The sequence below is a fragment of the Triticum aestivum genome, chromosome 4A (assembly GCF_018294505.1).
Source record: "Triticum aestivum cultivar Chinese Spring chromosome 4A, IWGSC CS RefSeq v2.1, whole genome shotgun sequence".
Classification (NCBI taxonomy): domain Eukaryota; kingdom Viridiplantae; phylum Streptophyta; class Magnoliopsida; order Poales; family Poaceae; genus Triticum; species Triticum aestivum.
In genome coordinates this window covers 163,519,539-163,533,946 of record NC_057803.1, presented here as the reverse complement: position 1 = coordinate 163,533,946, position 14,408 = coordinate 163,519,539, and the positions used below count along the sequence as shown (strand labels likewise).

Below are 14,408 nucleotides of genomic sequence, written 5' to 3'. Positions count from 1 at the left end.
CAAGTACATTACTAGCCCTTGTGCACCTCATGTTGATCCTTTGCATCCTACCCTTGATGAGTCTATTGACATGATCCGCAACCTTAGAACTGTTAATCTTATCACTAGAGGCTTGCCTAGAAACTTGATTGGATGTTTGCCTACTCTTGATTGTGCCTACACTATATGGAGATTCCTTGAGGAATGTTTTCCAAACTATTCCTTGAAGAAATTAGATGAGATTCTTCATAAGTCCATTGCCTTGATTAAGATGAGTTCCAATGATCCCAAATTTGGTGATTGCTTATTTGAGCTTACTAATCTTACGAGTGCCAAAGGAGATGTTGGAATCATTAGCAATATCATTTCCGAAGTCATTAGAATCCATAGAGATGGACATTGTTACAGTCATACTTCTAATGAATTACCCTCTCTAGGAGTTGATCCATCACATGATGATGATGATGATGATGAACATGGATACTATGATGAGGATGATGATAGTGTAACACCCCGGATGTAACTTTCCCTATTTATACTCCAACTCTTGCCGTTTCCGGCGTTAAGTTAATTTATTTCCTCGAGTTCGGTTTCTTTGTCTCCGTGTGTTGTTGTCGTTGTCATGCATCTCATATCATGTCATCATGTGCATTGCATTTGCATACGTGTTCGTCTCATGCATTTGAGCATTTTCCCCGTTGTCAGTTTTGCATTCCGGCGCTTCGTTCTCCTCCGGTGGTCTTTTCTAACTTTCTTTCGTGTGTGGGGATTAAACATTTCCGGATTGGACCGAGACTTGCCAAGCGGCCTTGGTTTACTACCGGTAGACCACCTGTCAAGTTTCGTATCATTTGGAATTCGTTTGATACTCCAACGGTTAACCGAGGGACCGAAAAGGCCTCGTGTGTGTTGCAGACCAACACCCCTCCAATTTGGCCCAAAACCCACCTAACTCTGCTCCATCATCTAGAGCGTTCGATCACGATCGTGTGGCCGAAAACCGCACCTCTTTTGGACTCTCCTAGCTCCCTTTATGTCTATATATAGACCCCTCCTTCAAATTCGCGGTTCCACTCTCCCCCCTAACCCTAGATCCATCCGCCGCCGCCGCCGGACGTGTCCGGAGCAGGCCGGACAACGTCCGCCGCCGCCCGTGCCCTCTCAGCACGCGCCACGTGGCGTCTCCGCCGCCAGCCGCCGCCGCGGCCCGGCGAGCCCGCAGCCGGCCCTCCGGGCCCAGCCGCCCCGCGCGCCGCCTCCTCCCTCCTCCCGCACCGCGTGCCGCCGCCGCCATCCACCGCGCCGCCCGCGCGCGCCCTTGCTTGCCGGCGCCCGAAGCTCCTCGCCGGCCCCGCCGCCTCCGCTCGCCGGCGCCACCACCAGCCGCCGCCACCGCGCCGCGCCGGCCGCCGCCGACCGCCTCCTCGCGTGGTCGCCGCGCCACCACCCGGCTCCGGCCTCCTCCTCCCTCCTCAGCCACCGCGGCCCCCAGCTCCGGCAAGCTCCGAGCCGGCGAGCACTGTTCCGGCGAGATCCGGCCGCGCCTCGGTTTCTGTGCAAACCCTAGATCTGTCCCGGAGAGGTTGATTTTTTTCACTAAGTCCCAGAAATTTCAGTCCATGTGCACAAGTTCGCGGCTTCGTAACTTTGCTTCCGTAGCTCCGATTCATGCATATAGCATATCAAAATGTTCATCTCAGAGAGTACATCATTTCATTCCATTGCGTGATTTTCATTTGAGCTCATCTTGATACCCGAAATGCTGTTAGAAAAGGGCTACTTGAGATAATTGTCAGATCTGCTACTCCATTTAGGTTTTTGTCATTTTTGCCATGATTAATGTGTGCATGATATGCCCTGATGCTCTACATGTGTTTTGTTAAGGATTTTGTCATCTTTCCAGAGGTGCAATCTATGTATTTTTATGATGTGTGTGGTGACTTGTGCAAGCTTGCAAAGTGGTGCACTTGCTAATTCTGTTTTCAGGCACTTAGTAATTTCACTAAGTCCTGGAGCTGTTTATCTCATGTTGTCATATGTTCATGTTGTTTCCGAGGGATCCGTGCCTCTTTTGAGGATGTTCAGTAAGGATGTTTTGTTAATATTGTAGTGCTCTATCCATCCATGTCTTTGTTTGCAATTATGGAGCACCCTAGCTTGAGTAAATCGAGCTCTACTTTTGCTACATTGTGAATCTGGGTAGATTGTCAACTTGTTTGCAATTTTGCCGGTGATGTTGTAGTTGATCCGTGCATGCTATGTTGTTGTTTTTGCCATGTCTAGCTTGCATTTTGTGCCTTCTTGATGGAGGTATGCTTGTCTTGCCATGACTTGCACCGTAGTGAGTGCATCGAGCTTGTAAACATGCCTACTTGAGTTATATTTCAGCTTGTGTCAGTTTTCACTAAGTCTGAAAACTGATTATGTTTTTGCTATATTCACATGCTTGCAATTGTATTTTCTGATCCCTTTTGTCTCAAGGCCACTAAGGGACTTTTGTTAAGCTCTTTGAGTAGCTCCATGCCATGCTTTACTTTGTCATGTTCAGGTCCTGTAGCATATAGTTTTGTTGCTCCGAAGAGGGCTACCTGGTCTGAAATTCCAAACAAGTGTTAATTTCACTAAGTCTGAGAACTGTTTGTCATATGCATTTTTGCCATGCTTGTTTGAACCTGTTAATGGATGATTTGGCCGTAGCTCAGTGCTAGACTTTTGTTAAGCATCTTGTGTGCATCTCTGCCATGTATTTTTTGTCATATTTGGTGGCTGTAGTATGTTCATTTCGTTGCATTTAGATGCCTACTTGCTGTAAATCGCAGACCGGTGTCATTTTTGAATCGCTTGCCATTTCCAAACCGTAACTCCGATTCCGGTGTTCTTTATATCGTTTTCAAGCGATTTCGTCTCATCTTTCCAGTGGCAGACTTGGTTTTCCAAGTTGAGGCCAGGTTCATGCATTTCCTGTCATATCTTGCATTTTGCATCCCGCATCGCATCCCGCATAGCATATCATCATTGCTTCATATTGCTTGGCCTTGCACGTGGTTGATTGTATCCTTGTTGCTTGTTTGTATTGTTTGGGTAGAGCCGGGAGACGAGTTCGCTAACGAGGAGCCCATTGAGTTTTCTTTCGAGGATCCAGTCAATTCTGACAACTGTGCAGGCAAGATGATCATACCCTCGAAATCACTACTATCTTTGCTATGCTAGTTTGCTCGCTCTTTTGCTATGCCAATGCTACGATGCCTACCATTTGCTTGAAAGCCTCCCAAATTGCCATGTCAAACCTCTAACCCACCATTGTCCTAGCAAATCGTTGATTGGCTATGTTACCGCTTTGCTCAGTCCCTCTTATAGCGTTACTAGTTGCAGGTGAAGATCGGAGGCCGTTCCTTATTGGAATATTTATTTTCTTGTTGGGATATCATCATATTATCTTGTTATCTTAATGCATATATACACTTGGTAAAGGGTGGAAGGCTCGGCCTCTCGCCTAGTGTTTTGTTCCACTCTTGCCGCCCCAGTTTCCGTCATATCGGTGTTATGTTCCCGGATTTTGCGTTCCTTACGCGGTTGGGTTATAATGGGAACCCCTTGATAGTTCGCCTTGATTAAAGCTTTTCCAGCAATGCCCAACCTTGGTTTTACCATTTGCCACCTAGCCTCTTGTTCCCTTGGGTTACCGGAGCCCAAGGGTCATCTTATTTTTAACCCCCCCCCCCCGGGCCAGTGCTCCCTCTGAGTGTTGGTCCGAACTGAGCTGCCTGCGGGGCCACCTCGGGGAAACTTGAGGGTTGGTTTTACTCGTAGCTAGTCTCATCTGAGTGTGCCCTGAGAACGAGATATGTGCAGCTCCTATCGGGATTTGTCGACACATTCGGGCGGTGTTGCTGGTCTTGTTTTAACCTGTCGAAGTGTCTTGAATTACCGAGATACCGAGTCTGATCGGAATGTCTTGGGAGGAGGTCTATTCCTTCGTTGACCGTGAGAGCTTGTCATGGGTAAGTTGGGACTCCCCTGCAGGGATTTGAACTTTCAAAAGCCGTGCCCGCGGTTATGGGCAGATGGCAATTTGTTAATGTCCGGTTGTAGATAACTTGAACCTTAATTTAATTAAGATGAATCAACTGAGTGTGTTACCGTGATGGCCTCTTCTCGGCGGAGTCCGGGAGGTGGACACGGTGTTGGAGTAATATTTGCGCAGGTTGCTCTCTAGCTTCTCGCTCGTGCTTTGCCTTCTCTTCTCGCTCTCTTTTGCGAATAAGTTAGCCACCATACTTGCTAGTCGCTTGCTGCAGCTCCACTCATATTTTACCTTGCCTTACCTATAAGCTTAAATAGTCTTGATCGCGAGGGTGCGAGATTGTTGAGTCCCTGTGGCTCACAGATTACTATTACACCAGATGCAGGGCCTGATGATTCCGCTCCAGGAGACGCGTATGAGCTCAAGTGGGAGTTCGACGAAGACTCTCAACGTTACTATGTTTCCTTTTCCGACGATCAGTAGTGGTGCCCAGTTGGGGGTGATTGGGACGGTGTCGCATGTTGGGTTCTCTTTTATTTTGGCGCCGTAGTCGGGCCATGAGTGTTTGGATGATGTAATGTTATTTATGCACTTGATTGACGTGGCGAGTGTAAGCCAACTATGTTATCTCCCCTTTATTATTATTTATATTACATGGGATGTTGTGAAGATTGCCTAACTTGCGACTTATGCCTTCAATGCGATTATGCCTCTAAGTCATGCCTCGACATGTGAGAGCTATAGTCGCATCGAGGGTGTTACAGATAGTGACCATGATCTTGATGATGCGATGAGATACTTTGGTCTTATGGCTAATCTTCGCGGCTACATGGCTGGAGGAAAGGAATGGGTCCTTGATAGTGGATGTACTGATCATATGACCGGAGACAAAGATATGTTTCGTGAGCTTGCTAAAAACGGCGGCCCTCGAAAGTATGTCACTTTTGGTGATAACTCAAAGGGTAAGGTGGTTGGCCTCGGTAAGGTGGCCATCTCACATGATAGCTCCATACAAAATGTCATGCTCGTTGAATCTCTTGGGTACAATTTACTTTCAGTATCTAGACTTGCTGATTTCGGTTTCAATGTCCTATTTACTGAAGTAGACTGCCAAGTGTTTCAAAGAGACAATCATAAAATGGTCTTTACCGGTATACGTAGAGGTGATCTTTACATTGTTGATTTCACTAAAAAGGCTCAACCTAGAACTTGCTTAATTGCTAAATCTTCTAAAGGCTGGTTGTGGCATAGAAGGCTAGGTCATGTGGGCATGCGAAATCTTGATAAGCTTATTAAAGGTGATCATATCCTTGGAGTAAAAGATGTTATATTTGACAAGGATAGAATTTGTAGTGCTTGTCAAGCAGGAAAACAAGTTGGAGGGAGTCACCCCGTGAAGAACATCATGACCACGAGAAGACCACTCTCGCTACTTCACATGGATCTCTTTGGTCCCAAGGCCTACAAGAGTCTCGGTGGTCACTCATTTGGTCTAGTCATAGTCAATGATTTTTCAAGATTTACGTGGGTGTTCTTCCTTGATGATAAATCGCAGGTCCAAAAGATCTTCATAAACTTCATCTAGATTTCCTTTCTGTTTATTTGTGTTCTGCATTCCCTGCATCCAATTCATTGCAAATCTTTCAGCAAATTCCTTGCAAATCCTTGTGAGATTTTATCTGCCTAGTGAGCTGAGGTGACAAGTGTTTTCACTGTGATGAACTCGGTCACACCGGCTTGTTTCCTTCGGTCCAATCAAATCCTTTCGGCGCCACCGAAACACACAACTCGGTGCTACCGACTTCACTGCAGGAAAGACAGCTTGCCACTTGTTCCTACATTCTTTTTGCTCCAGCTCCACTCAATGATTCTTGTCCTCTACCAGCATCACATTCGACTTGCTACTTTGCTTTGTGACTCAAGGACCAAACCCATCTGTAACAAAATCCAGAAGAGCCCCTTCTTGGAAATTGATGTCAAAGGGGGAGAGAGAGACCACATCAAAGCTTAAGAGAGAGATCACATCAAAGCTTAAGCTTAATCATTTCTATAGGGGGAGATCATACTCAGGGGGAGAGTGTAAGAAACCCCAGATGCTTGGTGTTCAAGAGGAGAGAAGTTACATGTCTTTAAGAGGGGAAAGACATATTCAAAGTTGATTGTTTGCATTAGCTCTGTTTCTTTTCTTTGCTCTGATTTTCTGTTCCCTATCTTCTCCCAATATCCCATGCAAGATTCAGGGGGAGCAAGACATCTAAGGGAAGGAAATCCTTGAATTCATTGCACATTTTTACCTTTGGGGACATGTCTATAACCAATAGGGTACTCAGTACTCACTCCCTACATGTCATCCCAGTCTTGGTACTCTTGTGGTTTCTTTTGTTCGCTCTGGCTAGTAGGTGTATCTGTGTTATCTAACCTTGTTTACTCAGGTTCATTCCTTCATAAGCCAACTCAAGACCACAAGGTAAGTGTATGCATCACAACCATGTCTATGAGGATTTCTTGCTGATGTACATACTGTTTGCAAGAAGGACTCATGAGCATGAAGGTACATTTCCTATATTCACATCATTTGCTCTGATGCATATAGCCAAGATACATATAACACATTTCTTACTCTGTCATGCTTATACATTCACATGCTCCTATATTCCATATTTACATGATTGCATACATGTAGGGGGAGCCTATGCTTGTTACATGTCTTTCCAAAGCTTTACTTGTTATTCTCTATATCTTTATCTAAAGCTTTGATGTATGTTGTCATCATTTACCAAAAAAAGGGAGATTGAAAGCACAAGTGCTCCCTAGGTGATTTTGGTAATTAATGTCAACATATCTCTTGTTGGACTAATACTTCTACCTAGTATGTTTCAGATAAGTTCAACAATGGAGTGGCATGGACTAGAGGATGTGGAACCCCTTCAAGATGCTGAGGACAAAGGATTGGCTCAAGCTCAAAGCTCAGGACTCTACATTTTATTTTAGTGATCCAAGATCACATTGAGTCTATAGGAAAGCCAATACTATTAAGAGGAGATGAGGTGTTGCCTAATGGCTTGCTTGCTCAAAGTGCTTAGTGATATGCTCCAAAGCCCTCAACCACTTTCTCATATCCACATATGTCCCAAACCAAAAGTCAAACTCGGCCCCATCGAAACTTTCTATCCGGCGCCACTGAGTTCAGTTGACATAGCCACTGCCAGAAAACCTAATCAATTCGGTCTCACCAATGGGATCTCGGTCTCACCGAGATGGGCTTGCAAACTCTTTGTTGCCTATTGCAATAATTTTGGTCCCACCGAGACATGCAATCGGTCCCACCGAGTTTGCTTTGCCAACTCTATGTTTTGCTTATTACCCAAATCGGTCCCACCGAGTTTGTGTAATCGGTCAAACCAAGATGAGGCTTTACCCTAACCCTAGCACATCGGTCCCACCGAGTCGATTATATCAGTCCCACCGAAAACCCTAACAGTCACATTTTGAATTAAATCGGTCTGACCGAGTTTCATGATTCGGTCCCACCGAGTTTGGTGATTTGTGTGTAACAGTTAGATTTTGTGTGGAGGCTATTTATACCCCTCCACCCACTCTTCATTCTTGGAGAGAGCCATCAGAACATGCCTACACTTCCAACATACATTTTCTGAGAGAGAACCACCTACACTTGTGTTGAGGTCAAGATATTCCACTCCAACCACATAAATCTTGATCTCTAGCCTTCCCCAAGTTGCTTTCCCCTCAAATCATCTTTCCACCAAACCCAAATCCTGTGAGAGAGAGTTGAGTGTTGGGGAGACTATCATTTGAAGCACAAGAGTAAGGAGTTCATCATCAACACACCATTTGTTACCTCTTGAAGAGTGGTGTCTCCTAGATTGGTTAGGTGTCACTTGGGAGCCTCCGTCAAGATTATGGAGTTGAACCAAGGAGTTTGTAAGGGCAAGGAGATCGCCTACTTCGTGAAGATCTACCCGAGTGAGGCCAGTCCTTCGTGGGCGACGACCATGGTGGGATAGACAAGGTTGCTTCTTCGTGGACCCTTCGTGGGTGGAGCCCTCCGTGGACTCGCGCAACCGTTACCCTTCGTGGGTTGAAGTCTCTATCAACGTGGATGTACGATAGCACCACCTATCGGAACCACGCCAAAAATCTCCGTGTCTCCAATTGCGTTTGCACACTCCGATCCCATCCCTTTACATTCTTGCAACTTGCATGTTTTATGTTCCACTGCTCATATACTCTTGTCATGCTTGCTTGATATGTATTGTGAATGTTTAAACTTGTGCCAAAACTCTACTTAAACCTAAAGAAGTTAAAAAATGTAACTTTTCTTACTTAGAGTCTATTCACCCCCCCCCCCCCTCTAGACACCTCTTCTCGATCCTTTCAATGGGGCACACCTATTCTTCAGATGTCGCTTCACTGTTAGGCTCTGGAACTTGATCATCTACAAGCTTGGTCTTGCCAACATGGATACTTCTACTTGGCTCACGGAAGACTCCGTCATTGAGTGGTGGGCCAATAGGACCGGCACGAGCACTCCCAACCGAAAGGCCATGGCTTGGCTAACCATGCTTGTTTGTTGGACTGTCTGGAATGAAAGAAACTCTAGGGTCTTTCGCCACAAGGGCGCGCCACCTACAGTTCTGCTCAGCTCCATTCTAGCAGATGCCCACCTTTGACGCACAATGGAGGCAAGGAAACTAGGAGAAATTTTAATGCACGAGTAATTGCCATGTGGCATGTTTTACGTGTCTCGGTTATAATATGGACAAACTCTATTCCTTCTTAATTAATGGACGAGGCAAATCGTTTGCCCCCGTTTCGAAGAAAAAAAAAGTTGTTTTGATAGAGTTCCGCTGCATGGCTCTGATAAGAGCATCAGCTTATCTACATACTCCCTGGTCTGATCTCTGGTGCACACGATGTTCTTCTTCCTGGAGTAAGTAGAAAATACCACTAGTATTCCCCTAGTAGAATCGAAAAGCAGCAGTAGAAGGAAGGGGACGAAAAGGATAGGCCATGCAGCCCTTGGGAACTGAAAGGGTGGCAAGGCAGCGTCGGCAATCAAACTTACGTACGCCAGCAGCGGCTGCTCTGCTCGCGTCCATCCCGATCGACCCCCCATGTCCTTTTCTCGTGGTGGTGCTCCTCCTCTCCTGCGTAACTAGCTGTGCGAGCACGTACGTGTCACCCCCCACCTCCCCCTCCCTCCCTCCCTCCTTATTTAGCACGACACCTCCCTCTTCCTCCTCTGCACCCACAGCAACAGCTTCCCCTTCCTCCTCAGACCCACCCTCGCTGGCTAGCCGCATCTGCTGCCAAGCTCCAGCCCCGCGCTTTCTGCTAGCTCGTCGAGTTGAAGGTAAGCCGCAAGCCGCAAGCGCCTACCCCTAAATCTATCTGTTCCCTACTGTGCGTGTGCGAATTTTGCATTTCTTGTGCTACTCGAGGAGGTACAGCTCTGATCTGGAATAGGTGTTGAGATTATGCATGCGCTGCGCTTCATGCGCATTTGCTAGCTCATTGGTTTCATGCCCTGTCAAAGATTTTACTACGACTCATTTCTCTTTGCTTTGTTCATTTGAGTAGTACACACACTGTTTTAAGCGAGGATTCTCTTATCTACCTTACTCCCAAAAGCAGCAGTAACCAGTACACATCTGTAAACTGCTTTCTGGAAATGTTTTGTCATCCTAGGTGACTGTCGGGTAGGATCATAGGTTACCAACTAGATTCTTCCTATGCTATGTCTATGTGGCCTCCATGTATGTAGTACCTGCCATGTACTTTTCATGATTTTTTCGCCTTTCGGCCGCAGGCACATGTGTTTACTTTGGGATGATGCATCTCATGGTCTTCGCCACCTTTTTTTGTTGTTGTAGATATGTCTTTGCCACCTTTTATATACTAGTAAAGTCAAAGTGGGTTGAGTGTTTTGGACCAGGCTGGTCATTTTATATTTTTGATGATCAGGTGTTGTTTAGTGTTCCTGAGATCTTTAGGATCTACAATACTTCTACTGTTCTTCCTTTTATCCTTTTTGGGAAAGATGGTAAAGGCTGCCTCATGGTACAACATGAAACAAGAAGATGTTTTACGTCATCTGAATAACCAAATTCATATCAAGTTCACAGTGTCCAAAGCCTGATTTCATTGAGCGACTGCAGATTGTCCAAGAGCATTTTGAAGGTTGACAGTAACCTTCGGTTGTCGGAAGATGTATCGCGCCAAGAGAGCTGCATTGTCACCAAAGGTGAAGCGCCGTGTCGGCAAGTATGAGCTCGGCCGCACCATCGGGGAAGGGACCTTTGCAAAGGTCAGGTTCGCAAAGAACACTGAAACCATGGAGCCTGTTGCTATCAAAATCCTCGACAAGGAGAAGGTTCAGAAGCTCAGATTGGTTGAACAGGTCATTATCACACAATTCCCTCATATGACTTTGTCTAGTTTCTTCATATTCCTTTTATCTGAACATATCATATCATAGATCAGATCATAAGATGCACGTGGTAAAATTTTAAAGTTCAGTCAACCATATCATATCAACTTTCATGACAGATGCACAGTTGCCATCTGTGGTTTTATCTAGTTAATAAATTTCATTATTGTAACCTACATCTTTATATCAAGGAGCTAACTGGAGAAACCATTTATAGCTTCACTGGATGTTGCCGTGTTAGCATGGTGGCATAGGAAGATGTGACTTCAGTTAATAATGATTATGTATCTACATATTTGCATTACATAGCGGTCTTACCCACATGGTGATCTTCCCATTGAAGTCATATCACAAACTCAGTATGTTTTCCTAGTATCTTGTGCAGTTTCCAATCGATGTCTGAACTTTGTGCAAAATTGAACACGAAATTCAATGCCCTCAGTTCCTGTACTTCAGCATATGTGTCCCCTGTTGCACTTTTGGGTGTCCATGTCTTGAGTTCTATTTAATTGCCTTCACTACTTCGGTGTTCTTCCAAGTTCGAAGTTCTAGCCATACAGTTCCCAAACAGGGACTTCTGTTAGCTAGAAAAGAAAAAAAAACATTGACAAGACAGAAACATATTGTTTCATACATGTGCTCATATAGTGATATTTCATATCTGTATCCTAATACTATCCTCAACTCAATGCAGATTAGGCGCGAAATTTGTACTATGAAGTTAATAAAGCATCCTAATGTTGTTCGACTGCACGAGGTAAAGTCCAAAAATCAATCGCGATTCAGGATTTATCGCCATACTTCAATAGATTTGTGTTTATCCATGGCTGCAGTCTTAGTACCTTTTTGCTAATATTTGCTTTTTACCTCAGGTGATGGGAAGTAAAGCAAGAATTTTCATTGTTCTGGAATACATTACTGGAGGGGAACTCTTTGATACCATTGTAAGTGCCAATATGTCATCCATCTTTCTGCAATTGCTGAGGTTGTATTGTCGGTTAGATTTTCATTCATGTTAAATGATCAGCTTTTTAATCTCTTTTATTTGCTGTTATACACAGTATACCAATGGAAGGCTGAAAGAAGAGGAAGCACGCAAATACTTTCAACAGCTGATAAACGCCGTTGACTATTGCCACAGTAGGGGTGTGTATCACAGAGATTTGAAGGTAAATTTTTTTATCTTCCGGGTCATGTGTTCTTCTATGATTAACTATACGCATACAAGTACGGTAAAGTGACAAAATGATGTTAAACTTGCATTCGCAGTTAGAAAATTTGTTGCTTGATGCTGCTGGAAACCTCAAAGTGTCCGACTTCGGTTTAAGTGCTTTAACTGAGCAAGTGAAGGTATTCTTACTACCCCTTTTCGAAAAAATACTCATACTTTGGGTAAATTTCCAACTGGCCACATCATTGCCTTGTGTTGATTCTCACTGTTATTGAAATTCTTCGACTCTACAGGCTGACGGGTTGCTGCACACAACATGCGGAACTCCGAACTATGTTGCTCCTGAGGTAAAAAAAATTTTGGCTTATCATCTTAAGATCATGTGTCCAATCCACTAGAACTATTGTCTAACTTAGATTTCTATGTAGGTGATTGAGGATAGAGGTTATGATGGTGCAGCTGCAGATATCTGGTCTTGCGGGGTAATCCTTTTTATTCTCCTTGCCGGGTTTTTACCTTTCGAGGATGAAAACATCATCGCCCTTTATAAAAAGGTAATACCAATACAGTTCAAAAGATGTAAAAATGCAAAAAACATCGTAGAGGCTTCTTTTCTCAGGGAATATCTTAGATGATATTGTTACTGATTATTTCCTTTTTACTCTCTTCTGGAATAACAGATCTCAGAAGCTCAATTCACATGCCCCTCTTGGTTTTCTACTGGAGCTAAGAAGTTGATTACCAGAATTTTGGACCCTAATCCTGCAACTGTAAGTGGCATACAACTTTTGAATATGGTTGTTGAAATCACTCAAAATAATCCTTTCAATAGAGTCAGACTTGTGAGCAGTACTATTAAAGAAACACCAGTAGTCCTTGATTTGAATCTCAGTACTGGAAAAAAGTTATAGAATCCCAACTCATCCGTCCTGTTTTTGTTGTTGAATGTTGAACAGCGTATCACCATTCCTCAGATACTGGAGGATCCTTGGTTCAAAAAGGGATTCAAGCCACCTGTTTTTGACGACAAGTATGAAACTAGCTTCGAAGATGTCTATGCTGCATTTGGAGACTCAGAGGTGAGGTAGTTGACCTATATAGTTAAAATACTTACATTTGTGGTTGGAATAAGTTGATTAACTATATGCATGTCTTAATAATTTACCAGGACCAGCATGTGAAAGAGGAGACTGAACATAAGCCAACCTCAATGAATGCATTTGAACTGATTTCACTGAATCAGGGATTGAATCTGGACAATTTGTTCGAGGCAAAGGAGGTCAGAACTGAAAATTCTGAAATATTTCTGCTGCAGACATCCATTATATGTCTTATTATGTGTGGTTTCCCATAGTCTATTGCCTGTTTGTTGCCTATGATTTTCTTTAGAAACTACATATCATTGCAATGTACTTATCTGTATGAATTATGTCGCAGGAGCATAAAAGAGAGACACGATTCACGTCGCAATGCCCTCCAAAAGAAATCATCAGCAAGATTGCGGAAGCTGCAAGGCCACTTGGATTTGACATTCAGAAGAAAAACTACAAGGTATTCATATTATTATTGTCTATATGTGCACACATCTTCTGTTACAACTAAATTTTTGTATACATGTTAGCACATATTCGGAGTTGGCAGGAAATTGAACTAGTTTTGATTTTGTTATTTCCAGATGCGGATGGAGAACCCGAAAGCAGGTAGAAAAGGCAATCTCAATGTTGCAACCGAGGTAAGTGAAAACACCACGCAAACAAACAAACTACTTTGAACACTAAAGAAGGATTACCCATTCATATATGTTTTTATGTGGCAACCTTCAGGTGTTTCAAGTAGCTCCATCCCTACATGTGGTTGAGCTGAAAAAGGCGAAGGGGGATACTCTGGAATTTCAAATGGTACCACCATAGCATCCCCCCTTTGCCATTCAAATTCTCTGCGAATTTAACTACTGTCAAAGCATTGCTTTCACAAGCAAGTAACAAGAGTTTATTTTACTGTGAAACAGTTCTACAGATCTCTCTCGACCCAGCTCAAGGATGTAGTTTGGAAGTGCGGCGGCGAGGTAGAAGATAACAGCACCGCGGCATGAAGCGCAATTTTCCATGTACATAGTCCCTAGTTCATATGTGGGATGGATGGCGGGTGTTGGCTGCGGAATGGGTTGTGCAGACCGAGTTCTTTCGTTGGTTTGTTGATGATGATGATGAATAGGCTCCGATGAAACAGCGGGCGCGCAGCCAGCTGTGGAAGAGCCTATCTATGGCTTCGTTAGTTTGCTTATTACATATTCATGGTCCAGAGGGAGATTAAAGCCAGAGGCGAAAGGCCGTATTGTTGCAAGATTGTATTGGTAGGAGGTTATATTGAACAGCGCAATGTGTTACTTTGTTCTCACTCTACTTAGCATTGTACTGTACTAGTAGTAGCTATAGCCGGGGAGATGTCTCTGTAGTACGTATGAGATTCTGAATAAATAAATAAACCGCTGATCCTTGTCGGCGATGCTGCGTGTGTGAAGGAAGGAAGGAAGCTCATGGAATCGTAACTGACCAGTGAGAATGAAACCGATGTGAGTGTGGATGCTCTCCAAATTGCCAACAGAAAAATGTAGTCGGACCAGCGACGAACTCTCGCATGTGCGGGCAAAGATGAAAGCCTGGCAAGTTGTGAGCCGAGGCGCCGATTCTGCCATGTCTCCCTCTGCTTCCGCCCACGGCAGCGTCCATGCCCCGCCGGTTGGCCGGATTTTTCTCAGCTTTGATTCGCTCTCTCGCGCCGCG

General features: G+C 44.4%; 1 protein-coding gene across 2 annotated transcripts; it reads left to right on the top strand.

Moving 5' to 3' along the window:
• The first annotated feature begins 250 nt into the window (after positions 1–250).
• Positions 251–14,128, top strand: LOC123085716 (CBL-interacting protein kinase 31). 2 transcript variants are annotated; one of them, XM_044507409.1, is made up of 19 exons: positions 251–482; positions 4,768–5,301; positions 6,403–6,470; positions 9,989–10,084; positions 10,233–10,424; positions 11,149–11,211; positions 11,327–11,398; positions 11,516–11,623; positions 11,724–11,804; positions 11,919–11,972; positions 12,054–12,179; positions 12,306–12,395; positions 12,582–12,704; positions 12,794–12,904; positions 13,063–13,176; positions 13,301–13,357; positions 13,449–13,523; positions 13,634–13,690; positions 13,840–14,128. In XM_044507409.1, the coding sequence occupies exons 1-19, from the start codon at positions 251–253 to the stop codon at positions 13,936–13,938; spliced, it is 2,352 nt and encodes a 783-aa protein (XP_044363344.1). In that variant the 3' UTR covers positions 13,939–14,128. The 2 variants fall into 2 exon arrangements, with proteins under 2 accessions (XP_044363344.1, XP_044363345.1); XM_044507410.1 differs by lacking the exons at positions 251–482; positions 4,768–5,301; positions 6,403–6,470; positions 9,989–10,084 and adding an exon at positions 9,201–9,377 and having other exon boundaries at positions 10,183–10,424; positions 13,634–14,128.
• Positions 14,129–14,408: the final 280 nt, after the last annotated feature.

Coding starts and splice junctions, on each gene's coding strand:
- LOC123085716 (XM_044507409.1), top strand. CDS start 251: ATGAGTTCCAATGATCCCAAATTTGGTGATTGCTTATTTGAGCTTACT. Junction 483..4,767: donor CTATGATGAGGATGATGATA/GTGTAACACCCC, acceptor AGGGTGTTACAG/ATAGTGACCATGATCTTGAT. Junction 12,180..12,305: donor TCATCGCCCTTTATAAAAAG/GTAATACCAATA, acceptor CTGGAATAACAG/ATCTCAGAAGCTCAATTCAC.